Here is a 26,830-nt window from a genome sequence, read left to right on the forward strand (position 1 = left end):
GATAAAGTGACTGTTTTTGTGAAGTTAATCTTCATTTGCCACGTGTGGCACCACCTTTAAAATTGAGCAAAAGAATCTTTTAGCAAAATATGATCATCATTCGTGTTAATTACATTGTACAACACGCAATCGTCAGCATAGAGGCGGATGTTTGCGGATATATAATGAGGCAGATCATTTATATACAATAGGAACAAAAGTGGCCCCAGGACTGAACCCTGGGGAACTCCGGATGACACATGTACTACCAACGAATTTGCGGAGTTAAACGAAACATACGGGGCGCGATCTTGTAAAAAGCTAGCAATTCAATCAACTAAGGCCGAGTTAAGTATAACGCGAAGTTTATGAAGAAGGTTTGAATGGGTAACGGTGTCGAAAGCCTTAGATAAGTCTATAAAAATTGTGTCAATTCGATTTCCTTTGTCAAGAGCTTGGGCAATGTCATGGGAAAACTCAACAAGCTGTTATTGTACTAAAGCCGCGACGAAAACCATGCTGGACGTTACACAAAATGTTATTGCATTAAAGAAACTCCATAATATGACTGATCATTATATGTGCGAGAAGTTTACATGATTGAGACGTAATGAAATCGGACGATAGTTCAATGATGACTGCTTGTTGCCGGATTTAAACATGGGAAATATTTTAGCCAATTTCTATACTAACGGGACAGTCGCAGTAGATAAAGATTTATTAAAAATTACAGTTAAGTACTGGCTCGTACAGACGCAATATCTAACCAGAAAAGCATTGTTAATTCCATCAGGACCACAGGATTTCTTATTGTCCAGGTGCAAAATAAATTTAGAACCCCCTCGACAGACACGGTAATATCCCCAATTGAGTAATACGACTCGTGTGGGAAATTGGGTATTTCGAAGTTGTCTGTTATGAATACTGACTGGAAGTACTCATTGAAGGCAGTGGCGATATTTATAGGGTCACTAGACGGGACATTGTTAACTACGATAGTATTAGTAGAGGCTGAAGAGGGTATAATTGAACTCCAAAATTTCCTAGCGTTAGTTTTCAGTAAACCTTGTAATGTAACCTTAAAGTAAAAATCTTCAGATGAATTCATTTTAAGGCGGAGCTCTTCTTTAGCTTCGTTAAATTCGGTGTTTTTAAGGGGATCACCTTTTCGTTTTGCACGCCTTAACCTCGCAACACGACGCGACAGGTGAAGTATATCACGCGAGATCCAAGGGAGGCGAGGATTTTTCTTTTTTGTTTTAAGGGGCACAATGCGCTGTAGACAGGTTGCAACAATATTTTCGAAAGAAGCCACGAATAAATTCGCATCAGTCGATAAACTAAGTTGTTCGAAATCGTCAAAAGAATCGCTTAAATAATCGATAATGGAGGAATCGTCGGCGCGTCAAAAATCAGGAAATGTAGAGCAAACAAAGCAATTGTTGCGAACCGGAACGGGTATGGAAACAAGAACAGCCATGTGATGTGAAATGCCATCAGTAACCTCGCATTCATAGCCATTATCTAATAGATGGGGACTAACAAATACTAAATCCAAAACTGCGGCACTTCTAGTGTTGGCTTCGACGATTTGTTTCAAACCAAAGGATAATGACAAATCTAAAAGAACTTTGCTTATTTCCACGTCATAACCGGTGAGAGATAAAGAAGGCCACAGAATAACGGGAGCGTTGAAATCGCCGAGACAGATCAAGCTTGAAGACAAGATAGGCTCGTGCATAAACGAAGTTAAGGCGAGTAACTGAGCTACGTTCGATGACGGCGGACGATAGATAACACCAAAGGTAATGCAAAAGTTCTCAAAAAAGACCTTGCACCAAACGGATTCGGTGTCAGGAGGGCTGGGGAGTACTGAAAATTGAAGGTCAGACCGCAAAAATAACGCAACACCTCCCCCTCTCCCATGTCGCCGATCAGTTCTAAGAACAGTGAAACCTGGTGGTGTTACCTCGCTGTCGTAAACTTTATCGTGTAACCATGATTCGATTGATTGATTGATTGTAAGGTTTAACGCGCCGACGCAACGCAGGCGATGAGGCGCGCCGTAGTGGAGGGCTCCGGATTAATTTTGACCACCTGGGGATCTTTAACGTGCGCCGAAATCTCGTACACACGGGCGTTTTTGCTTTTCACCTCCATCAGAAAAGCGGCCGCCGCGGCCGGGAATCGAACCCGCGACCTCGTGCTCAGCAGCGCAACGCCTTAGCCACTGAGCCACCGCGGCGGGTGTGTAACCATGATTCAGTCACGCCAATAATATGGAGTGAATGGGTGGTGACCAGTGAAAGAAAATTTGGGAATTTGTTAACTAAGCTTCGGGCATTAACATTAAGGACGCGCAATGGCTCTTGTATGTTACTTGGGCGTCAGGGGGTTACAGTAGCAGCGTTGGATGCGGCTTTTAGAGGGCGAGAAGGAACCCTGAGGAGCGTGTTAATATTATCGTCCCAGTTGTACCGAACTTTATCAATAAACGCGTGGTCGGAGCTTAAGTGAACCATCGAGCCATTATCGCGGAAGGGCTTAGCTGCCTCCCATATTTTTTTCCGGATGTAACGTATGCGTTTAGAAAAGTCTTCTGAAATGCGAAAGTCAGAATGTTTAAGCTTGTGGGCATTTTTGAGGACGTTTGTTTTTTCGCGGTAGTCAAAAAGTTTTATTATAACCGGGCGCGGGGGATCAGCATGCTTCCGGCCAATCCTGTGGCACCTTTCAATACTCGGACGATCGATTTCAAGCTCTGTCCCGAACCACGCGGAAATGTTAGACAGCAGAATGTCGTGGGTTTCATCAGGCGCCTCAGGATAGCCGTGCAACAGCAAGTTATTACGGCGGGAACGATTTTCTAACTCATCATTGCTAAAAGAGAGTTGGTCGATTTTGATTTTTAGTTGATGAAGCTCACTTTCCACATTGCCGTTGAGCGTGGCAGATGGAAGGGCGGCAGGAACCGAGTCCTGTGCGGAGACGCGTGCCTCTAGGGCGTCAAACCGGGAGTTGATCATTTGATTAAAGTTCTTGATTTCTGTTATTTCCTGCGATATGCGTTTCTGCCCTTAATTAATTCCGCAAGCATTGGAGGAACGGCCGACAGGTCAACAGCATTGGCTTCTGGGGCCACGGTTTCCTCAGCCGTAGAAATGTTTCGCAAACGAGTATCAGAGGTCGGAACATCTTTTCCCTTGTGTGGCTTATTTGGCCCAGGGTTAAGTTCAACATCGCCACACAAAAGAAGGCTCCTGACGCAGTAAATTACGACACAGCACAAATTCACACAATCATGAGAACATGTGCAATCGTGTGGGCAAGAAAACAGCAGCAGAAAACGATTATCGGAGCGAATGCATTTCGCATTGTTCAAGTAACCCACCTGCGCAAAAAGCAGAAAGCGGTTGAGCATCACGCTAGCGCTGCTGTGTTCTTGCCTACTGAAGAAGGCAGCCGTCGAGGACGCTATTATAAGCTCTGCTGGGGCAGTCACCATGCCGAAGTCAGCGATGATTGGAGGGGCCAGAGAGTCGCTTCCATAAAATTATGCTTCCATCAACGAGCCCCTTATTGACCTGACCGAGACAAAAAAGAGGAATAGTTTCGCGTGGAGTGAGTACCAGGAGCGGCGTTTCACAACCTGAAGCAAAAGCTTTCGTCGGCTCTAATTTTCCGAACAGTGGGCCCAACTCAATCATTTTTCCCCACCAAGAACAGGCGCTGCGGGCTCCAACCTTGGCGACTCTCTTCTGGGCCGTGCAATTCTGTGCAACTTGTAACCGAAGCTCTTGCCAAACAAGTTAGCTTTTTACCTGTTCAGCACAATTGTTAAGCGTTTTTGTGGGCTTCAGTTTCTGATATACAAATTCGAAACGCACTAGGAATCACTAGCTTTCATGGTGCCTGCACTCGACCAAGCATGTCGGCAGAGTGTTGCACTGTAACTTACAATCGTAAGGATATATTTTCAGGGTTTATACCATCGAACGCGCTCCCACTGTAGGAACTTACTGTATATTTTCATCCATCTGGTTTTCCTTTTACGTACCTTTTTTTCGTTGTAACTGCGTTTTTGGTGTGGTGAAGCATTTTTGGAACGGTGAACTGTTTGAGACTCTTCCTTTGGACTGTAGAATAGTTGTTCCTAAACTACCTTCCTAAGCAGGGATAATGTGATAGAATACCCGTGAAGGGGAGTAGCAGCAAATTCTATGCTTCGAGGAAGAAGAAGCAGCGAAGACCAAGCGGTTGCAACTGTTGGAGAAAAAGTGGCGGGCCTGTCAGGATCGGAATTTTACCATCTGTAGCGAAAGAGCTTGGGCCGAGACGCAAGGCGGATGGAACTGGGCACGGCATCGTTGGAAACGGCTTGAGTCGCATGGTCTACGTACCACTCTGAAGCAAGACTCTCAGCGGAAACCTTCAACCGTAATACCACCCTCTGCCGTACGCATATGTAGGTGTAGGAGTAGGCATTACGTAGTCGTAATACGACTGTCAGGAGCAGGGGTTCGGAACCCTGGAAAGCAGCCGCCGGAGTTAGTTCCGGTCGCTGGTTATCAACAGGAGCCTCGTGTTAGTTTTCAACACGCAAAGTGACCAGTATTTCACGTGCGCGGTTTTCCTCTCCCGGTGCGCTTACATTATCTGTGCGATTCCGGGTGCCTCACAAGGATTTAATTTTCTATGCCTCACGCGTTAACGAAACCAAATTTAAAGAATTCGCCATAGTAACATTATGCTGGTCACATTTCCGAATCATTACTTCATTGGTTGCCATGATCGGCGCTAAGTTATGGTGCCAGCGAAAGCTCAAAGATTGAGTCCTAGAAGAAGCTTGGTCGCAAAGTCCTTGAAAAGCATTGAGCCCTTTCGATCCACTTTTCGATCCACCCCCATTCGATACCCACTCACCACAAGTTTTCGATTCACCACTCGCTGGATCTAACGACATACGTGCAAACAACTTTCGCATTTGCGATTCTTGAAATGTGAGCGCATTACTTTGACGTGTGAAGCATCTTTGGCGTAAATCACAACTTACATTTGTATTGCCTAACGTCTTATACATCTTAGTTCAAACGTGTGTAAACCTAAAATGCTGAACAATTTTTTCGCATGAATTCAAACTTTCGTTTGTCCATCTGCAAGTTTTCATTTGTGAAGGCAATACGCGGAGTTCGCAATAAACTAAATCTCATATTATCTAATCTCTATTAACGTTTTTCTACGACAGTCTGATTTCGTACTCGTTTATTATTCTGCATATCGAATGAAGAAATATCGCTGCCTGCATAATAAACTCCGCATTTTTATACACACACCACGAAACGCTATATGCATTTGACAAGTTCAAATTGTTTATCAAGTGGCTTCCTGAAACTAACTCACCGAAGCAGCACTAATATTTATTTGTCATAAACAAGGTGTGTCAAGCATGCGTCGCAAGCTATCCGAAGTAAATGCCACTATCCGGAACAACTGCCACAATAAATCGTCTTAGAGTTTCTTAAAATATGGAGGGGCATCGTTATGCCGCCTACTCACGTTCCGTACTCAGGGTCTAGAATACACTCTGAGAAGTTGCTGGTTTCTCGGTAGAGTCGCACGAAGAAGAGCAGAGGTGAGCTGAAGCAGAAGCTGAAGAGGGCTGTTGCCATGACAACGGTGCGCGGGCGCAGGCAGGCGGAGCACCCCTGCTGCATCCGCCAGAGCGGGCGACGCACAGCCACCAGGCGCTCTGCTGTGTAACTAACCGTCAGCCACACCGACCAGCAGCCGAACGCTGACGACAGGAAGACCAGCAGCTGGCACAGACCAGGCTGGTACACCTGCAGTACGTGTTTGAAAAAAAGAGCGAAGATAAGTCCCAATGTATGTTTATTCCAAAGATAACTTGCCCGGAATACCTGCCACGCCCAGTTTAGCGCCATCTTAGAGCGCTTATAATGACACTTAAAGTACGTAAAGAGGAAAATCGGTGATAAATTGCAGGTAACCCGACACTTTCTAGCGCTGCTTACAAAAGGTAAGCGAGGCGTCTTTGTGTTACGGGTTCATTTGCTGAAACTACCATCGTCCATATTTAGGACTTTGTGATTGAGGTAATGCTAGCGGTTCTATATATGTGCCCTGCAGGAATGCACTATGTAGGATGCTCTATGTAGGACCCGTGAAGAGGTTTCCAACGCAGGCAAGAAAGGCAAAGCACCATTCAGTGACAAGAAACGGCGAGGCAAAAAATTGGCCGCGTATCTGCTCCTTTCGTTGCGAATGCCGTTAAAAGACGATAGTCTGTATCGGCTTTTGCGAAGTAAATGCCTCCTTCGCTTTCCCGCTCACCTCTCATGTTGTTCCTCTTGCGTCGCGCTCCTCCCAAGGTAAAGACGCCAAAGGTTAGCTTAAATCATTTTAAATTTCCCGCGTTCCACTGCTCAAAACTGGGTGTCTCGATGTCAACGCTGCCGTACGGCGAAGACGCGCGTTAATCGAGGCGCCCTACTTCAACGTTTATAGAACCGCGTTTCCCTACTCCACGTACGTTGCAAGCAGAGCGTGGAACCTATCTAGGGGAACCTTGCGTAACTGTTGCCGGTTGTTTCTTAAAATGGCGCCGGAAGCTATAGTGGCGCGGGTGACAGCAGGCGACGGCGGAGTGAATTCTTTTTCTGCAGTTGATGAAGTATTTAATTTCGCAAAAGTCAAGCATGTTTGATTTTTTTATAAAGGTACACTGCAAATATCACTTCTGTATTGATTTGTTGTCTCATATTTGGTAATGTCTTGTTCTTCTTCAACAATGTTGACAAGTATGAACATTACACCGGACATAGACGGGTAGATTTAGCTGTGACTATAGAAGACTATTGCGCAGGCATTGTTTTGCTTTGGCCGGGTGGCTGAATCGAGTCACAGACAGACAGACGAACAGACAGGCAGAGAGACAGACATACAGACAGACCAAAATTTCTGGGTTTAAGTAGCCTAAGAAAGACTATCGTCTTTAATAAACAGAACAGCGAGCCGATGCAGATGAGGATCTTCCCGCAATTCACGGGATCTCGCCTGCAGGAACACGGCCAGAGTGCGTTTGTTGAATCGGTCCTGGCGGGGGGCGGATTTACGGGTTGGACTTTTGATCTACGGTCCACTTTGTTTCTTTCTTTCGCAATGTGTTGCTAAAGCCCCTGAGCGCGAGCTCCTCACTTTCAGGGCCTCGCCGGGGTAACTTGAAGGAGCTTCTTCATTGCGTTGCAATATTTCACCTCTATTAACCTGGGATTTTGAAGTTCATCTAGGCGTGATTCTTGTAAACTTTTTTCTGTGGTAAAGAAGAAACACCACTAACGCCCTTTATGTTGCTTTTATAATAATGAGCCCGAAAAACATTTTGAGGTGCTGCAAAAATCGCTCTTACGACGTCAGATAAGGGCCTCTTGAAGGCGTCTTCCGGTTTACTAGGGGTTGGTGTCACTGCTCTTTCTTTCCGTTCGGTTGAATGTTGGTGGTTCCCCGCACCAGAAGTTACGAATGCAAAATTTTTATCGCAAAGAAATCGTCCAATTCCATAGCATACCTAAAGCAGACATTAAGATGGTTCGCTTGCAATGCATACTTTGTGTTGTTACCATTCTGGGAGACCACATCACCTGCTTCGCAAAAACCGGTGCGAAGCCTGAAGAGTCGGAGCTACCTTAAGGGCACCATTATGCGGTGTGTTGGTTTGTGTACCAAGCAATCTTTCAAACAGACAAGGCAACCCAGCTGCCAACGCCAGAAAACTGGGAAAGGCAGATATCTGATATGAAAGAACAAAAAAGTCAAGCATTCTCTCTGTGGGGGATTTTGGGCTTTGGCAGGAGGAATTCTGGAGGATGTTATAAACTGCTCGAATGTATTGAATCACACGCCTTTACATTATCACAGAATGCATGCGTGTCGGCATGCAGTAGGGCCGCAAATAATTGATATGGGGCTGAAGAGCACCCTGCTTTTATTTGCCTGTAAATCTTGTGCCAGGCTCTTAAACCATAGGGAAGAATATCAAGGATTCAAAAGGCATTTTCTTCACACTTCAAGACCTTCCGTTTACAAGGCATGTGCACTAAAAGCACCTTATTCACACAACTATTGTTTCAGTGCCGACTATCATTTCTATAAATCACAGTGAGGTATTGAAAAATTGCACCGCCGTTGATAAATATTGGATATGTCCTTAAGAGTGTTAGTTCAGACTTTCTAATGCGAGAGAAGCTAGACCATAGTCTTGTATTACATGGGCGCTGCTATGGCGAAGCATTCAAGCGGTAACGATAGAGGGTTTGCTAACGACAGCAGTCCCTTGTCCTCCGGAGAATCGCCTTATGGCATGAAAGTGTCTCGCGGTGGTGTGGACTGTAGGGCAATTTTGGCCGTACTGTTAAGGCCGCTGTTTCTTCATATTAACCGACCAACCACCATTTCCTCTCTGTAACTGTCCCTCACAATTTTTCCCTACACAATCCCACTAGGATATTTTTCATTTATTCTTTTATTGACCACGAATCCGCTGTCCAGCGCACACTATTCGACCTGCTACAGCTACTTCACTGGCAGGGTACGTCCACATCGCGGTCGCGTGGTCTGCGCTGGGCCGCAGTGTTGCTCGCACGCGCCTGTGTGATTCCAAGAAGGATCGTTAAGGCAACAGCAACCACGCGATGTTCTATTCTTTCGGCTCCTTTGTCCTGCTGTGGACGCCCCCGATCGCGTGGGTATTTAAGCAAAGTTGATGCCAGGTTACACGGCGCCCTACCACTCCGTGCCTCAGCAACACGCTCGTCTTACGGCCTCGCCATCCCGCGCGTTGACTTCGCCGGACATTGTTCTTGTGTTTTGCCTCAAGGCCTACTATATGCCGGCATCTCAGCCGGCCGCTGGTGTTCCTTAGCTAGCCCGGGGCAAGTTCTCTTGTCGCCGGTGAGGATCTTACGCGGGGCTTGCGGTTAAACCAGCAAACGACAAAGAAGGCGGTGTCACCCGTGTCACTGGACGGATCGGAGGTCGACAAAGAAAGCGAGGACGTTCTTTGTCGTCCGCGGGTTGTTTGCATGTGTGGAACTTGAGCTTTGTCGGTATTCGCTTCTCCCAGTAAATTTCGTAATCCTTTTTTCTACTCGACCGAACAACTTGTTCATTGCCTGTAACTGGAGTTCCTGAGACTGTATTCTGTTTGTTGCATATTGTCCCGTCTTCCGCGCTGTTTTTGAAGCTAACCTGGACAAACAAGCCCATCAGTACACAGTTCGGCAGTTCCTGAATTCTGAAGTAAATTGGTTCTATGTTTCTAGCTAAAAACACCGAGCTTGAAACATTGTCATTCCGTGGAACAATTACGACGGCACGCTGCCAGAAACAGGTGAAAAACAAGAGACACTTGGTTAAAAAGGGTGTGCTGAAAGGGGAAGAATTGAGGCGCAGGTATTGCGTTGCAATGTACTGCATTACACTTGTTTCTTCGACAATATTTCTTGTTTTTATATTTCAGGTTCCGGGACACCTGGAACAGCTCACACATGTATAAAACGAAACAGAAATAAAAAGAATGAATCCTGTCGCTGGCTTCATTGTCTTTGTTTTCAAAACACCCATTGATGTCCGAGGTCCACCATACTTGCTAACAGTGATAAGCCAATATCATTTTAAACCCCTTTAAACATCTTTAGTAACGACCTAGCTTGACTTTTCAACACTCTTGAGGCAATATGCGATAGATAGCTTACGTACAAAGACCAGAAGTAAAAAAATAAACCTTGCGCTGACATTGACTCTCTTTGTCTTAAAGCCTTTTGACGTCGTCTAGACTACGGGTCCAGGTACCCAATATTGATACCTCATAACATGGGGTTATCACTCGCTTTTAGGTTCCCTCTTGACCAGCTTTCCAGGTATTATTAAATTGATCGTATCATCATGTAAGGGCGGCCGGTGATTTCGCTCTGGTGGGTCCCGCTGTGGTGCTGCTAAATTCTTTTTTTGCCAGGACACCGGCCCGAAAACTGCTTATCTAACATTTTTTTTCTTGAGAAATTAATCCCGTCTCTAAAGCTTTTTCTGCGATTAGAGAGCAGTATTTCCCGTAGACAAAAACTTGCGCGCCCACTGAATGTGTACAGACGGTACTTTACACCGGTTTTCTCCTGTTTACATTTGTACCTCATTACAGTGATCCGCCCCGAATCCTGGACTTAAGGTTCTTTACCCTTCACTTTCCTTGCTGAAACATTCTCACCCCGTAAATTTTATTGCATAAGTTTGGGGGTTGTCTGTTTGCTTGTTTTCCTAAAAGGCAAAGCAAATGCTTGGCTGTGTATATTGTGTATCTTCGTGGTTCGATGCATCAAACGCCGAAAGACGATAGTGTTTGTTCAGTTCCGGCCTCGTAATTCGCCCTGCTTCCTCCCCTCTCTGTTCTCCCTTATTTAAAGTGCACGGTTGCACTTTCTGCGAGTCAAGTCACTCTCTCTTTCTCCAATGCAGCGGACTGAATGATTGACGCGATCAGGCAACGTCATAAAAAACGGGGGTTTTCCGTTTTTCCACCTTGGTACGCCGGGTGTAACCACGCCCCTCACAGGTTTGCCTCGCCTCCTTGTGGAAGGCGGCTTTGTATACTATTGGCTGGTTCCTTACGTTTATTATTGCTACGACAGGTATTTGAACCTGCCTCACTGGTTTGCTTTGCCACCATACAGACGGCGCTCCATATTTGTTGCACACCGAGACGAAAGAATGACGAGGACGCAGCCATGCACAGCCCCACTATAGCACTGATGAGGAATTTACTTTACTGTTACAAATCCGACGAATCATAAATTGAGGAAGGATTTATGACGTGACTTGGGTTAAGTGGGTCCGGCAGCGGCATGATGTGCAGGCGCTACAGTGTCTTCTGCTTCATTTTGCAGATTTCCGCCAGTCCGGGAAGCAACTATCTCAACTTGCATGTCCCTTCCGAAAGCCACGCTTGCAACGCGCCCACCAAACAGCATGACGAACCCCTCAATAACAGCACATGCGCCAAATCATCGACTCTCTGGGACGTGCCCGCTGCCACGTGGTGCTCGCCCGTCGGCTGGTCCATGATCAGCTGGCCAAATTGCACACGGCGTGGGACGGTAGCGACACCTACCTGGAGGCAAACGGACATAAAAGCATCGTCGTCGACGCTCCCCTTCAGTGGGTCCGGCAGCGGCATGATGTGCAGGAGCTACAGTGTCTTCTGCTTGATTTTGCAGGTAGGAAATCCCTACCGGTATAAATGCCATAGAAGTGACAACCGCTTTTTGCTGCTTCTGCCGGACCCTACCTGCGCATGGCTTTTGAGTGTTGTCACTAGTGTAAAACTTTCCTTAAGATTTTTGTTACTTTTGTCTGGTGATGTCGGGAGCAGTCCCGGCCCTGCATCCAAAACTGAACTGATGTTATTAGAAATGCTTGCTGGGCAAACACGCATTACGAAGATATATTAGCCCTCACCACAAGGGATGCAGCGTTCGAAGCCCGTCTAACAAAGTTGGAGTCTAGTCTCACTGATAATGACGACGTTGTGAAACGTGTACCGGAATCAGAGATTAAAATGAACGATCTAACTAAAGCAGCGCACACACTTGATCGCAAAAACGACGACTTGGAAAATCGATCACGGCGAAATAACCTTGTCATACATAGATTGCTCGAACCACGTGATGAGAAACCCGAGCAGCTACTACCGTCGGTCGTGGAGCTTATATCAACGAAGCTTAACATTCAATGTCACAACATCGAACGGTGTCATCACCTCGCAACAGGCAGAAGCGAAAATCCAAGGCCAGTTATTATAAAGCTACTCGATTTTCGAACCAAAACCGACATCTTAAGCAAGGCTAGCAAATTAAAAGGAACGGATATCTTCATCAACGAAGATTTATCTGTCAGGGTTCGACAAATCCGCAAGGAACTATGGCAACACTCTGCTGACTTAAGAAACGTAGCCGAAAAAGTACGCCTACAGTACGATCAGTTAGTTATTGACAGTGTTCGCTACGTCGGGGACGACGTCACCAAGTCAGTTGTTGAAGCGTCTGGCACTCGTGTTCCCCGTAGCAATGAAGACTTTCCGGAATCCAGCGTAAATTATGCTTCTGAACGTAAATGCTCGCAGTTAGGTGAATAAGAATGTAGATTCTAATTGGCTCATCCAAACATACGCCCCATCTCTAATCTGTGTCACTGAGACATGGTTAAATAATACTATTTCCGAGGTTGAATTTCTACCCCCTGGTTACTCGGTTCTACGTAAAGACAGAGCGGACAGCCGCGGTGGTCTTCTAAAAGAATAGTTTGAAGTACTATCCGTTACCCGACCTTCCCGAGTCAGAATCCGTATGGTGCAAAATCAGCGTTGGGGGGAAAATAACCGTATTAGCTGTAATCTACCGGCCTCCTGGTGCTGATCACGTTGTTTTTCCTGATATTCGTGAATATATTTTGAAAAACAGGCTTCACAAATTTAAACTGATTTTATGTGTTGATTTTAATGTACCGCATGTTGACTGGAATTCACTCTTACCCACTGGTCGCGATAGGGCACTCAGTGAAGCTTTAATTGATCTTGTTTTGTCCTTTGACCTTACCCAAGTAGTCGATGTTCCTACACGGGAAAATGCCATTTTAGACCTTGTATTCTTGAAACGAGGCTGTACAGCAGAATGGATTTGAATGTGAAGCAGTGGACGGTGTATCTGACCACAAGGCAGTCATTCTTAGCTTGAATGTTGCCTGTGAACCTAAAATTTCGACGTACAAAACGGTTGTAGATTTTACCCACGCGGACGACAATTCAATTCTCGCAGTTCTAGCAGCATCTTTTGATGATTTCTTGTTAAATAGCAACCAATGTCATGTGGACTTGTTAGTTGAGCAGTTTTATAAGATTGTTGAACACTACATACACACATGTCCCACAGAAGTGCCTAAAACGAAACCCTCGGCATCCTTGGCTAAACAGAGAAATTATTCAGCTTACTCGGCGAATAAAGCGACTTCGAAGGCATCGTAAAACTCTTCCAAATAACCAGCATATACTGAACTCTCTTAAAACAGAGCTAAGAGAAAAAATGAATGCTACCCGCAAATTCTACTATGAAACTTCGCTAACAACCTTTATAAAAAACGACCAATCTAAATTCTGGAAAACTCTTAATCCTGCAGGCCCGACGTCTTCCTTACATATTGTGAACGACCAGCCCTCTTCGGATTCCTTAACTATCTCTGAAGCCTTCAATGGTTATTTCAAATCAGTGTTTAGTATAGATGATGGTACCAGTCCCACTTTCGGTCTTGACAGTACATTGCCTGCCTTCCCGGAACTACAGATTAGTTACGCTGGAGTTGTTAATCTACTACTGAACATCAACACAAATAAGAGTGCTGGCGCTGATAACATCCCAAACACATTTTTAAAACGTTACGCTGAATGGAATGCTAGGTATCTAACAGTCATTTTTCAGAGATCCCTTGAAACAGGAATTGTACCGCAGATTTGGAAAAATGCGAAAGTTGTTCCGGTGTTTAAATCTGGGGACAAAAAATTCATTCCGAACTATCGACTTATTTCGTTAATCTGCACATGCTGTAAAATTCTAGAGCACATTATTCACAAACATGTAGTCACATATTTAACTGAAAACAACCTGCTCTCCCAAAATCAGCATGGCTTTCGTGCAGGATTTTCAGCAGTCACGCAGTTGCTGGGGTTTACGCTTGACATCGCTTCGACTTTAAATGATCGCAGCCAAGTGGACGCCATTTTTATTGACTACTCGAAAGCTTTTGATACTGTTTGCCACAAAAAACTTCTCAAATTAAAAGCCTTTCTGCGTGGCACTCACGGCTTTCGCTTGTTATCTTGGCTATCAGATTACCTAAATTTAAGGTAGCAGTTTGTCGCGTTTAACAATTCGCATTCGTCATCCCTCCCTGTCACATCGGGTGTACCGCAGGGCTCGGTCCTTGGGCCACTACGTTTCCTAATTTATCTGAACGATGTTGTTGAAATAACAAAAAACACACCAGTCAAACTTCGTCTGTACGCCGACGACTGCGTCCTCTATTCTTGTATTAGTACCTCCCGTGACCAAATACAGTTAAATAATGCTTTTTCTTCTTTTTGCACCTGGAGCTCAACGTGGCAAATGGCACTAAACTTTAACAAAACGGTAAGCATGACATTCACAAACAAGAAGGAACCCCTAAGTTTTTCCTATGGTCAGAACTGGAAGCATGTTAACGAATTCAAGTACCTTGGCGTAACACTCTCAACGAACTTAAAATGGCATAAACATATAAACCTATTCTGCTCGAAAGCGCTTCGGAAATTGGGCTTCTTCAAGCGAACGTTAAAAGATGCAACTCACGAATGCAAACTAACAGCATACAAATCCCTGATACGGCCTGTACTTGAATACGCCTCCGTTGTCTGGTCACCTCACTGCGCATGCGACAACTACAACTAGAAGGTGTTCAAAAAAAAAGCAATAAGATTCATATATCACCGTTATGATCAGAATTTTTCGCCTTCGTCACACGCTATACGTCTATCACTCAAATCACTGGGACACAGACGTACTTGTGAGCGTATCGGCACTTTACATAAAATCGTGAACAAGATAATCACCATTGACATGCCCATTTCCTTTGCAAACTCCGGTGCAAACACTCGCAGGTCAAACCCCATTAACATCACGCCCTTCATGCCATTTCTAGATTGTTTTAAGTTTTTTTATTTTTGCCTTTCACAGTTGAATTGTGGAATAATCTGGATGTTTCTCTCCGGAAGTTGCCTACTAATAGTTTTTTGAATGAACTACCAAACCATGTGTTCTGTTAGTTTACTGTGTATTTACTGTTATGGACCCTCTCCTGCAATGTCTCGAACTGTGAGACAGCCGTATTTGTAAATAAAATAAGAGCGCACCTATGTTAGAATTTGCCGACTTTTGTAATAGACATGCCCACAGATACAACGCCGGTTCCACCCAACTAGACGTTTCTGAGGCTCTGATGATCAGCTGGCACGTAGAAGTTCAACGGACGATCATCAATCAAGCTTAGGCCGCCGCCAGGTCCCAAGAGATACTTGCCGACTTCAAGCAAGGGGTTCTGTAATACCCTCAATGACTGATCATGAATGAAAGTATTGCATCATCAAGCAGGGATACGTTGCGCCTAATAAGAGCGGATGCATTATTTTGCGAGTTATATTTTTAAAATTCGGTTTGGAGAGTCTTATTCATTTTGTAACACCTTGAGCTTCCTGACAGTTATTTATGTATTGAAGCAAAACTCTGTTCACTTTGCATTGGTCCACATGAGTGGGTGGATGACATTGGAGGCGGTTGAGGGGGCAAGAAATTAGTTGTTTACTTCCTGACAAAGTTCAGTCCTTTTACATCCTCTGTTTTTCACTGCTGCTTTAAAAAATGGCAATAACGTGGCAAATCAGGCTACATTTTTTGAACACTCGTGCGGGAGCTTATTGGAGAAAGCGAAAGAGGAGGAGTATTGCGACTGGGAGAATGTACAAGAAATGTTTCATTGGCTTGCCGAGACCTCAAAAAATGTGTGCGTTCCTCATGTCCCTTCGAGAAATTCCACTAATTTCTATTACTATGACAACTTCAACGCACCGATACACATAAAATGTAACATATACAATAGGAAGCTAGCAACAGAAACGAATATTTGTCTTGATTTTTGTTGTCTTAGTTTCAAGCAATACTACGTCGTCCACACTACTGGTGGTCTTCGTAACTGCAACAGTTATACTTGATGCCGGCAGGGTTGTTACTCAGCAGGTTCCCTTGTGATCCTCTTGAGGCATTATAAGATTGTCCGTGGGCTTTCGTGAAGACTCCAAGCGTGAAACCCATGTGAAATTGTTGCAATCTTACGATCAGATTCCTACTCGAACAAAGTCCGTTCCTTCTGACCCAGCACGATTATTGTCCTCTTAGGCTACTAAAGTGAGTATCAGCGCCAATGCGATTCAAATGGTTTTCCTAAAGCAAGATTAAGTTCTTTGTTTCGGACAGAAAACTCAATCCCCAATCTAAAAGCCTTCCAAACGGAAATTGGCTGAGCGTTCCATTTCCTGTAGCAAAGTCAGTGTCTGGGAATGTGAGAAATGCTAGACGACAAGACCCACAACGAAGAAAAAAAAGGCTTGAGCTTGGCGTCGTCTTGTACTGAAAGCATGCTAAGTTTAACGACTGCGCAAGCTACCGTTATCGCCAATTTCTTCTTAGTTTGCTCAGCTGAGTCGAATTCAAATGTCCCTCTTTCCGTAGCTTTTTTGGCCCTTTCAGACTTTATATACACCTATTTTTGTCCCGAAATAAAATTTGCCCCCCAATAAAGGTTTTCCACGAAACTCAAAATTGTTCACTTCCGAAGTGAATATATGTTGATAACGTAAATCTGCCTTCTTAAGTTCTCAGATATCTGGTCTCGTCAAAGTTCCGGCAAAACAACACAAAATATATAAGTAAAAATGTCCGAATAAGAAGAAATATCCGGACGGGAGACTTTCTGAGGTAGATGAAAGAAAAGAACGTCTGACACAAGACCAGGGTACAAAAAGTAAGGAGTAAGTGCAGAAATCGCAAAACAAAAGTACAATGTTTTACTTTTTTGTGGACAGATATTTCTAGTACATAAATTTTTCTCCTTTATAAAGAAAAACCTTGCACACTCACTCGCGGCGTATCTCCAAGCCTGGTTGCAAAAGTCTTCGCACGATAGCGCTTCCGCCGTTCCGACCAAGTAACACCTTACACCTCTCCTGCCATTTACACTCTCCGAATCCCTTGCACCGTATGCACCTTTCCTGCGTCTTCCTTCTCCTATTACAGCTTCTAACTGAACAAAAACCTTATCCGCATCATCCGATACCCTTCACCCGTCCTGGTCTTCCATACCCTCCCTTCTCCCTCTATTAATGTGGTTACAATCGCACCCTACAACCGCCCTCTCTTCCCTGAGGCTTCCCTCGTTTCTATCACGTCCACCATTCACCAGCCCACTCTGGAGCGCATACCTCCTCTTCTATATTTCTCTCGCTTCCCGTCCTCTCCTGCACGCTTCCCCTCTTTTGTCCTGCCCTCCCCTCAATTCAATACACTTCTTTCCGGTCTTCACTTACCCCTTACCCTCATCCTGATGTGTTTCCTTTAGCCCCACCTCTACCATACGTCCAACATCCGGGCCTCCTTATATAGCACCATTGTCCTAATCTTTCCCGTTTCTCTCTCACTACCCTTCCCTCAGTCTTTTTCACATCTGCCTTGCTGTCTTCCCATTGCTCTCTTGTTTTTCTTTGTTTTTCGCTTCCTCCGTCGACACCTTGTCTCAGATTCCGCTTGCGCTGTTGCCATTTATCTCATCACAGCTCGTCCCTCTTTCTCTCCGTCTTTCCCTCATCCTTGGTCCTAAATTCCCTCGATTCAATGCTTCTGCTCACCGTCCACCTTACCATTTCCTTTTTACTCCTCCGCTTCACATCTGAATCCCGATGGAGTTTTAAGCGACGTCTCTCTCTTACCCACCTGTGCTTCCTTCAATCTATGTATCCCCATTTGCCTCGTTCCTTTCAATGCTACACTCCAATTCCCGTCACCAATCCGTTACCCACCTGTTCGCAGTGGATAGCAGCCTAGTGAGGCGGCTAAACAGTGATACAGTCTAGTCCACTTATAACAATATCAAAGTGCCAAGGAAATCCCATCGTTATAACCGATAATTGTTATAAGCGGGCTGCGAAATAAAAAGACGGAACAGAGCTCAAAACATTTTATTCGCATGCCAGCAAGGTCGTACTATTAATTTGCGAAAAGAAGCCACAGTCGGTCACCTTTGTTTGCTGAGTGTGAAGCTAGCGCAAATCTTTTCCAAGGTGAAGCACCAAGCATCTATAGGTGCTCACCTAGCTGAGGTAAATGTCTTCGGCGGAAACAAAGTCCCTGAGGGACTGTGTCACGCATTGGGCCTCTTACGAAGACACTACCTGAGTAGGCTGCGCAACCGCGTCATTAGAGTCGTCACTGTTGCAGTCTTGGTGCACTATATAACCGGATTCAATCGCTATATCCGATATCGTGGCACTGGAGCATTGCAATAAGCGGTTTATTTTACCACAGAAAGATTACAAAAGTTGACGGTGCCAAATCTGTTCATCGTTATATCCAATATATTGTTATAAACGGTATCGTTATAAGTGGACTCGACTGTATTTCTGGCATCGTCAAGTTAGAGACAGACGGACAGACGGACAGACAGACAGCATTTGGAAGGTTCATATACAGCTATCTTCTTCAAAAAACAGGAGAGGAGCACTTCCTAGTTATTAAAAAGCACGCGCTACTGGATATAAACCGTGCGGTCTACTTCACTTAAGCCGCTGCCCCCTTTCCTAATTACCAGAGCCGCACAACAAGTGCAGAATGTTTGACTGTGTAGCAGAGCGGACCTGAACGTCTGATGTGTTCTTTGAAGATTTCTTCAATCTAAGGAGTTGGTTATAGTCGGGAGAAGACATGGTTCTATGAAGTAACAAGAACTGTGTTTCCTTAGAGACACTCAAGGTACGTGTCAGCACCGATATCCTTCGCGGGACTTTCTTCGTGCAATATCTCGCTACTACTTTCGGATAAAAAAAATTCCGCTGATTGTGCGTTCTCAGACACTTCTCGTTTTAAATTGACATGTCAGCTTTATTGTAACATAGCCACTCATCGGGAAAGTCATTAAGCATGGGTAGCTCGCGTTAAATCAAACAGGCATACGTTCTGTTCAGTTATTCTTGGCACTTATTGCACCCAATAAAAACAGGCCGAACTAATTTCTCGAATGTTTATCTTTCACTGAGTCCCCTGAGTCGACCTAACAGTTCAGTACCCGGAAAGGTAATTGCTGCCTCATAGCCTCTTTATACCCTTATTTTTTTCATCGATACGAACCTTGGTTGAGTCGTTGAAGCTGTCGGACACTTGCCATGGTAGCGGACATTGCAAACAGGGCAGCTTCGAAGTAATTTGTGATGTTCAGTGTTTGCCATTTTCGTTCTGGCGCAGTCTAACGACACCTAATTTCGCTTATGCTGACACAAGGCGAAAATATGAAACAAAAAACTTGCACTTCTGTACAGTGATAACCTCGGAGGGATGTAAGGATATGATTAAAAAGCGCGTCGGGTGCACAGGAAGATTGCGCAAAAAAAAACGAGGATTGGGTGTAGAAAAGGAAAAACAGATGGTGTACGTTCTACTTGTTTGCTCGACAGCTATTTCTCGACTTTATTACTTGCGGGCCTCGATAAGACCATATCGCTGCACACAAATGAAAAGGAAAGGATGAAAAAGAAAGGAAAAGAAATTTTATTCAAAGGGAAATTTTGTTTTCGCGTTGTTATTGTGTTACGTTTGTAGCCCCACGACGTCACAAACATGGGTGTGTACCCTGAAATTGCAAAATGTATATCCCCGTCCATAGAGTTATTATTTGTTTAGGCTCGCTGTTCGCACAGTGCCCTTTGGCGTTCATAATCAATTATTGCCCGCCGGGGCAGGGGCTGGCACCTCCAATGTGGTATTTTAAGTCCATTTGTAACGACGGTGGTGCGGACTTTGTTTGGCTACAGCGTTCTCCCAAGGCCAGTAAGACTCAAATAATGTGCGAAATTTGGGATTACTGATCACTGCACACAGAGTACATTGACTCCGGAAGGCGCCAACCTTTGATAAAACCAATTATAAATAATGCCAAGTAGCCCTTAATGTTGATTTCAATTGTATTAGGTCAGTCGAACACTAAAAAATTTCAACAGACAATTTTACTAGCGGAAAAGAGATCCGGACGAAGAAGAAGTACACAGGACACTCGCAAGCTTCTCCAGGCCAAAAGGCATAACTAGTTTTTGATTAAGCAGAAAATTTCCCGTTACCTGTCCTTGTCCTATTAACAAGTCACTCAACCAACATCCCGCCAGTTTGCCATTTCAAACGCATCTACCCTTTTCGAGGTTGCGTTACCCATTTACATTCACGGGCAAAGCGCTTCGTAGTTCTTTTGTTCCTTTGAAGCTTTCATCGTTTTTGAGCCAAATAGGTTTAAACTGTTTTAGTTCACTGTTCTATCACCTGTGTTCCTTGCTTTAACTTTATCTATGTTTTTGTGCTGTGATATGTGTCAACAGGTGTATCTTTTTGTTGACTAATGCATTCTTTTCTTTCTATTTTGTGTTTGTTGCACGACACAATAAACCCTATTTATAAAATGTGCCGACGCGTACATACAGTACAAATAAATAAGGAAAACTGGTTTTTGTACTACGCTTAGCTCAGGCGCCTTCATAGCGTTTAAATAATCTCACAGTTTCACTCATTGCCATTTACTCGCTTTGCCTGGGAACACAAAAAAAGATGGCTGGGTATCTGCTTGGTTCGGTAAAACTTCAAAAGGCTGTCGTTTTATCTCCAATGGCAGGGTAGGACCTTCTACTCTTCCCTAACACAACCTTTCCACGCACCCCCCCCCCACCAATTGATCTCTGCTTAACTTCATTCCTCCTCTATCATCATCATTTTTTATCACGCCTGACTCAATCGTACCTCTCCTTTCGTTTTTGTCCCCAACCCTTCAATCCTCCCCCACCCGCACTTCCTGCACTTTATCTGTCTAATGCAATGTCTCCTACCTCTTTAATCCTCTTGCCTTCTCCTTCACCGCATTACTTCCCTCCCCCATGTTTTCTTTCTAATTTCGCCAGCCCTCTACCGTCCCTGCATTTCCTCGTCCCCCAATATTCCCCGTGTGATCTCCTCACCAGCGTATTCCCCGTTATGTTTCTCCCCTTTTCCTCTCGTGCTCGCTCCTCTTCCACCCGCTCCTGGGCCCGCACCTGCCTTTTCCATCTCCCCAGACAACATTTAGTTGCAGGGATTGGTAGAGACAGCATCGGGACAAAAGGGGGCCGGATGAATGGAGACATCATTATGGCCCGATTGAAGGAGGCCTCACCAAATAAGTGCACTCGTGGAAGTCAGGTGAACCAGAACACAGAGTGCTCCAGACGAGCTGCCAAGCGGCTTGGTAAGTGGTAACTTGAGATTCTGCATGGATAATATAAAAACAAATAAACAAATAATCAAATATAAAGTTATATAAAGTATACACAAGGAAATATAAAGTTACATAAATAAATGCATTATATTATTACTACGGCGAATGTCTAGATGAATTTCCTTTCTTCTTGCGATGGCGGCGCCCCCATGCGGCGGCCGGCAAAACCTCTCGGGTCTTCTGCTAAAAGATTTTCTCCGACGCGGAGCCGTTGCATGGAAGATAATGCACCTCGTGGTTTGAAGAGAGCGCATAATGTTAAAAACCCGGCGTAAAGCGAGTAGTCCTCTGGGCTAAAATATGAACCGGCAGCGCAGTACTTCGCCAAATATATCTGTTTCACGTATGGTTAACGGCCGAGCTCAGACGAGCACCTCGCTGCATGAAAACGAGTTTATTAGGCGAATACTCAGCAAATGCGGACTAAAAGTGCAGAAAAACACGGGACAAAGAGAAAAACTGCTCAGGACGCTTGTCCTGTGCAGTTTGTCCTGAGTAGTTCTCCTCCTTGTCCCGCGTATTTCTGCGCTTTTAGTCACCATGTCTTCATACCAACTTGGGCACTTGTCGGTGCTCCTAAGACGCAGCAAATGTGACGTCGCAGAGAACAAAAGCAGGCATTGTCATAGCGTTTCATATAATAATATTTGTACGAAACTATGCGCATATAGGTAAGCGTTAACATGTATATGACGTATTCGGTGCTAAGAAAATTGTGGCGCTGTTTTTTTTATAATTGCAAACTACAAGTTTGCTCTAGATTTTCTGTTCCAACGAAGCACGAATATTCTGTCACGAATAGTCTGTTCGAACGAAGCACGAAGCACGAATACTCTGACGAGATCACTGTGAGAGTATTACTATTGCATGTCATGCCGAACAGAAAATAAAGACTAAAGGTCAATAAAGTCACCCTCAAGAGTAGTTACTAAGGTTTCGCGAACATTAAAAGAGAAAAACTAAAAATAAGTATGGCACTTGTGGGAATCAAACCTCGGCCTTTAGAATGTGAAGCGTGTATTTGCCACTGCACCACATTTTGAAGTCTTTCTTTTTCAATGCATAAAATTTTTTGAAAAATTCAGACAAGAAAATTAACACGCGACCAAAAACTCTAACAGACAGCAAAAGGTAAGGACGTGAGTGTAACTAACATTGGCACAATTTCAAAAACAAGGCAAGCAAACGCACGTAACCAACAGAGGCAGCCACTCCGGTGGATCACTCTGCGCAGCATAAGCGCTCCGCGCCAACGCCGCCTGTTCCCGAAAAATGCACTTGGTCGGCCTAGGGGGTTCCGCATGCCGATCAGTCATGCGGCAGTTCCACAAGCTATGCAACACAAGGAAAACAAAATCGTCATATGGCACCCGATTAACATCTTCAAATTGCAAGAACCGAATGGTGTACAGATGATGTAAATGTCCTTTTATAGTGTCCGTTGCAAAACGTCTGTTGCAAAACTGAAAATGTAAAGTTGTCCCAAATTTTTCGACACCACCCTCCCAAGTCGCCATTCTTATGTTAATAATGTTTATTAATTAATTAATTATAATTTAATAATTATTAAATAATTTATGCATTTATTTATTTTTATTTATTTATTTATTCACTTTCCTGGCCCGGAGCCTTTACATAAAAGAGTGGTAAAAAGGTGATAACCACAGAGAAAAAAAACGCACAAGCGAAGGTCATTCCCCTGCCTGACTACCCCACGTATTAGCCGACTGAACGTATGTCAGGCCTCCGAAAGTAAACACGAGTTGCAGGACGCGAAATCATGGCCTACTAACCATCAGCAGAGATCATGGAACGTTTCACTAAGCTGCACACATGACCTCCGCCTCACCGGGGATTTCTGCGCCATTGGCGAACTGTTTCGATCGCGTCTATCAGCAGGTTGTCCTTTGCGAAATTCCGGCAACCGCATCAAAATCATTATCCTTCCGTTTTAATCGTCCTATACACTATTAATTTTTGTTCCCAGGCACGTGAAGGAGGTACGCTTGTCTTGGGTCCCTGGCCATACGGACATCAGGGGCAACGAGCAAGCGGACCATTTAGCTAATATCGCCGTCACAGCTCCCACTCAATTCGGAATTCCTAATCTGGCTCTATTTGCATCTGCGAGACTAAGACGATATTGGCATTTAGACGCCACCCGTTCCGATTCGCTTTTATCATTTGAAGAGTTCCAACATTTAAAGTTCGGGTGGAAGGTTCATTTTTGTGGCTCTCGGCAATGCGAAATGACCTTCACCGAGCTGCACTGCAGGGTTCCAAGGCTTAATTTCTATCTGTTCAGATCAGAACTTTCACCTACAGAACTATGTGTGTGGTGCCAGGTCCCCGAAACAATCGAACATTTTTAAGTGCGAATGCACTTTATAAGCGACCCCGAACCTTCCGCCGTCCGCATAGCAACAGCTGCGGGTGCGCGCGCTTTTCGTCTTCCTTAGCAACGGGGGGAGATGGGCGCGCGCTGCCTGGCCGCTGACATGGCACATACCCACTTGGGAGATTGGCCAGGAATAAGTGCGAATGCACTTCTTAAGCGAGCCTGAATCGTCGCGCTCGCATAGCGCCTCCTCTCCCCCCTCGCCTACTCTCCTAAAGCCCCTTTACTACTCTCCAGCTCGCAACACCCTCTCTCGGCGCGCCAGCCAGGCCACTACACTATATAAAAAAAAACAGCATCCGGCGCCAGGTTTCGATCTGCGGACTTTGCGGCCGCAGCGCTACGCTCTACCGACTAAGCCACGGACGCGACGTTGATATCAGTGTTAGTAACGCGCCTTATATCTTTAACGCATTCAAACTACGTCGTCATCGGCGTGCGTTGGCGACTCAGCGGCGTTATAGCGGCTTGATAACTGCGTGGTGTACACGTAATACTACAAACCCGCTAGTTCTGCATTCTCTCACGTGACTGCGCCTCCTGTCCCTTCACTCCGGTCGGCGCTTCGCAGCTGCGGTGCGGTGCGCTCCTCCTCTCGAACATACACGTTAATTCACCAAGATTTCCGCAGAGGGACAAACGAGGCGTGTTAAGCCGAACGTGATCACGAGGGGGTGTTAATGTAACTAACGAGCAAAATGCCACCAAACTTCAACAAACTCCCCCTCATAGCATCACCCCGTGCTTCGCACTTCCTCATACTCCCCTTCGGGGAAATGCGGGGGAATTTTTTTTTCTCGACTGTCGCCGTTTCTCAACAGCTAGACAACTGTTTTTTAAGGAGCAAATTGAGCGGTTGGGGTTGACTTTATCGATAACACTTATATCATCTATTTGCGCATCAAAGCTTGGGTTTGCAAGAAGGGATATATATAATTGCATTCAAAACTTTCTTTCTGCCTCAGGTCGTTTGAATTGCTAACCGGTGCTGATTAATGAGTAATTCGGGTTTCATTCTTAAGTTTCCTTTTACAGGCTCTTTCCGGAAATAAGTATTTTGAAATCCCCACGTTTTTAACCTGTTTAGCCCTGGCCAATCCCCCCTTGTGGGTACGTGCCAAAATATTTGAGGACATCATCATCATCATCATTATATTACTCGCAGCCTTGCGACGTGAACACATCCGAGCATGCGTGTTCGTTGTGAGCATCTGTGTGCACCAGTCCCCAATACTGAAACTGGTGGAGAATGACGAGGCCACATTTTATGTTGTTTCCGTCTATGAGAGGTATCCCAGAGTTTCGGACACGCCCCATGCGGTGACGACAAATTTGACGACGTCGGTGTTGGAAAATATTTTCGTTTCGACGGTGTTCCCAAGTTCAATCCATAGACTTCTGATCGTTCCTTGCTGAATGCTTTAATTCACTTTGTGGTATACTTTTGGATGAGCTTTTGATCAGACTTGACTGCCACTTAGATACAGTGCAAGCGATATGCCAGTTTCGTATGGGGCTAGCAAAATACAGTCTGTGCGTGCCACGCGCTCCGTATAAGCGAATAATTCTGTTAATCGGCATTATGTGGCCCTTTTGTACAAAATGCACGTCAAATTACTTTTTCGCGGTCGGAAATGAAACAGTGCCCGTTTCAGTTGCTCAATGCCGATATTAGTAGCTCAATATTGCGTTTCGCAGGCAATGATCATAAAAAATTGTGGGGTGCATTGAATTGGATCGACTTTTCCTTGGATCGTTGCCCTCAAGTTTTGTGAAAATGCTCGATAAATTTTTGATTCGATATTAGAAGAGCTTTATTGCTTCGTGGTTCTACGTTGCGCGTGCAAACCAAACCGTTCAAAATGAAAGAAGACATACGGTGGTTTTTCGGCCTCCAAGTTTGAGATCTTTAATACTATGTATCATTAAAAACGAAAGTACAGGAGAAACAAAGTGCATTCTCGTTTGTATATGTTGGATATTTGGCGGTCCTGAAAAAGTTTTTTTTCTTTCGGACCCCCGGAAGGCACCACTAAAAGTTGGAACATGGTTTTCAGAGAAGGAAGGCAGGCGCTGCACCCCAGGAGTGGCCAGCCCAAGAAGATGTTTAAATAGAAAAATGAAAGTTTAGGAATTGGAGCCGTTTATGCACGTGTGCGCTACAATACGCAGCTCGGACCTGCAGTCAGCGACTATGCCGAAGTCGTACATGTGCCAGCTTTTTAATGCCGAAGGACTTTTGAGGTGTAGGATACTTTAGAAAAATCACTTTATAAGGGGGATATTGTAATACCTTATCACTTTGCCCGATCTTCAAGAAAAAAAATTAGCAGTGGCTTAGCTCGGTTAGGCCACGATATACGTAGCGTGAGCTAAGGTACAGCTGGTTATTCTTTCCTCGTTGTCTTGGATTAGCTGATTATCATGCTTACTGCTGCTAAAACGATTTCCAATCCAATCCGATCCAATCCGGTCCAGTCCAGTCATTTCTCCTCGCGCACGCGCAGCACGGCTCTCTAGGAGCCACGCGAAACGGCTATCAAGCGGCTGCTGCGCAGCGTCAGACTTGGCTGCTGCACAACAGAGGCGCACAGCTGGCCGCGCGCCGGCACTTGTGCGTCTGCCGCGGCTATGACGAACTCCTCGGGGATGCGCAGACCGGTGATTGTGGAGACCCAATTTTCTACACACCCGTACTCTAATTGGTTTGGAATACCATCCACCTTAATCCAATCCAATGCAATCCAATCCAATCCAATCCAATCCAATCTAATTCAAATGCAATGCAATACAATCCAATCCAAATCCAATCCTCCTCGCGCTTGCGCAGCATAGAAATGCCATTCGGCGATAGGTAAAAACAAAAATTAACCAAGGAAATCCCAGATGTCCATTAACAGAGCAGCCTCACTCGATTAAGAAACACATAAAAAAGGGAAACAAAAGAAAGAAGAAATAACAAAATGCGCCCTAACGGGAACGCGAATGCTGGCACGCCTTCTATTCGAAGAAGAAAACAGCGCAGTGAAAAGGATTACGCTTTAGTAAGCAATTCGTCTGAATGTCTGAGAAGCCTTTTTACTACGCGTTCACTTCTGCGCGAATGTCCCGTGTAGCCTAGGCAGACATTTCTATACATCACGTTGGTATAATCAATGTTTAGTTAAATCGAGGTATAATAAATCGTCTGGAAAAAAAGAGAGATAGTTTAGGTGGGCGAGATCTACGATTTCATTCATTGCATAAAAA

General features: G+C 44.9%; 1 protein-coding gene across 1 annotated transcript in view; it reads right to left on the reverse strand.

Moving 5' to 3' along the window:
- The window catches only part of LOC144141978 (uncharacterized), a 69,183-nt gene that overhangs the window by 11,382 nt on the left and 30,971 nt on the right, over nt 1-26,830 (reverse strand). The window contains exon 3 of the mRNA XM_077673408.1: nt 5,536-5,819. Within this exon, the coding sequence (XP_077529534.1) occupies nt 5,536-5,819 (284 nt within the window). The remainder of the gene's footprint in view (nt 1-5,535; nt 5,820-26,830) is intronic.

Source organism: Haemaphysalis longicornis, unplaced genomic scaffold, assembly GCF_048455015.1.
Source record: "Haemaphysalis longicornis isolate Haplotype H1 unplaced genomic scaffold, Haemaphysalis longicornis Haplotype H1 scaffold_6, whole genome shotgun sequence".
Classification (NCBI taxonomy): Eukaryota; Metazoa; Arthropoda; class Arachnida; order Ixodida; family Ixodidae; genus Haemaphysalis; species Haemaphysalis longicornis.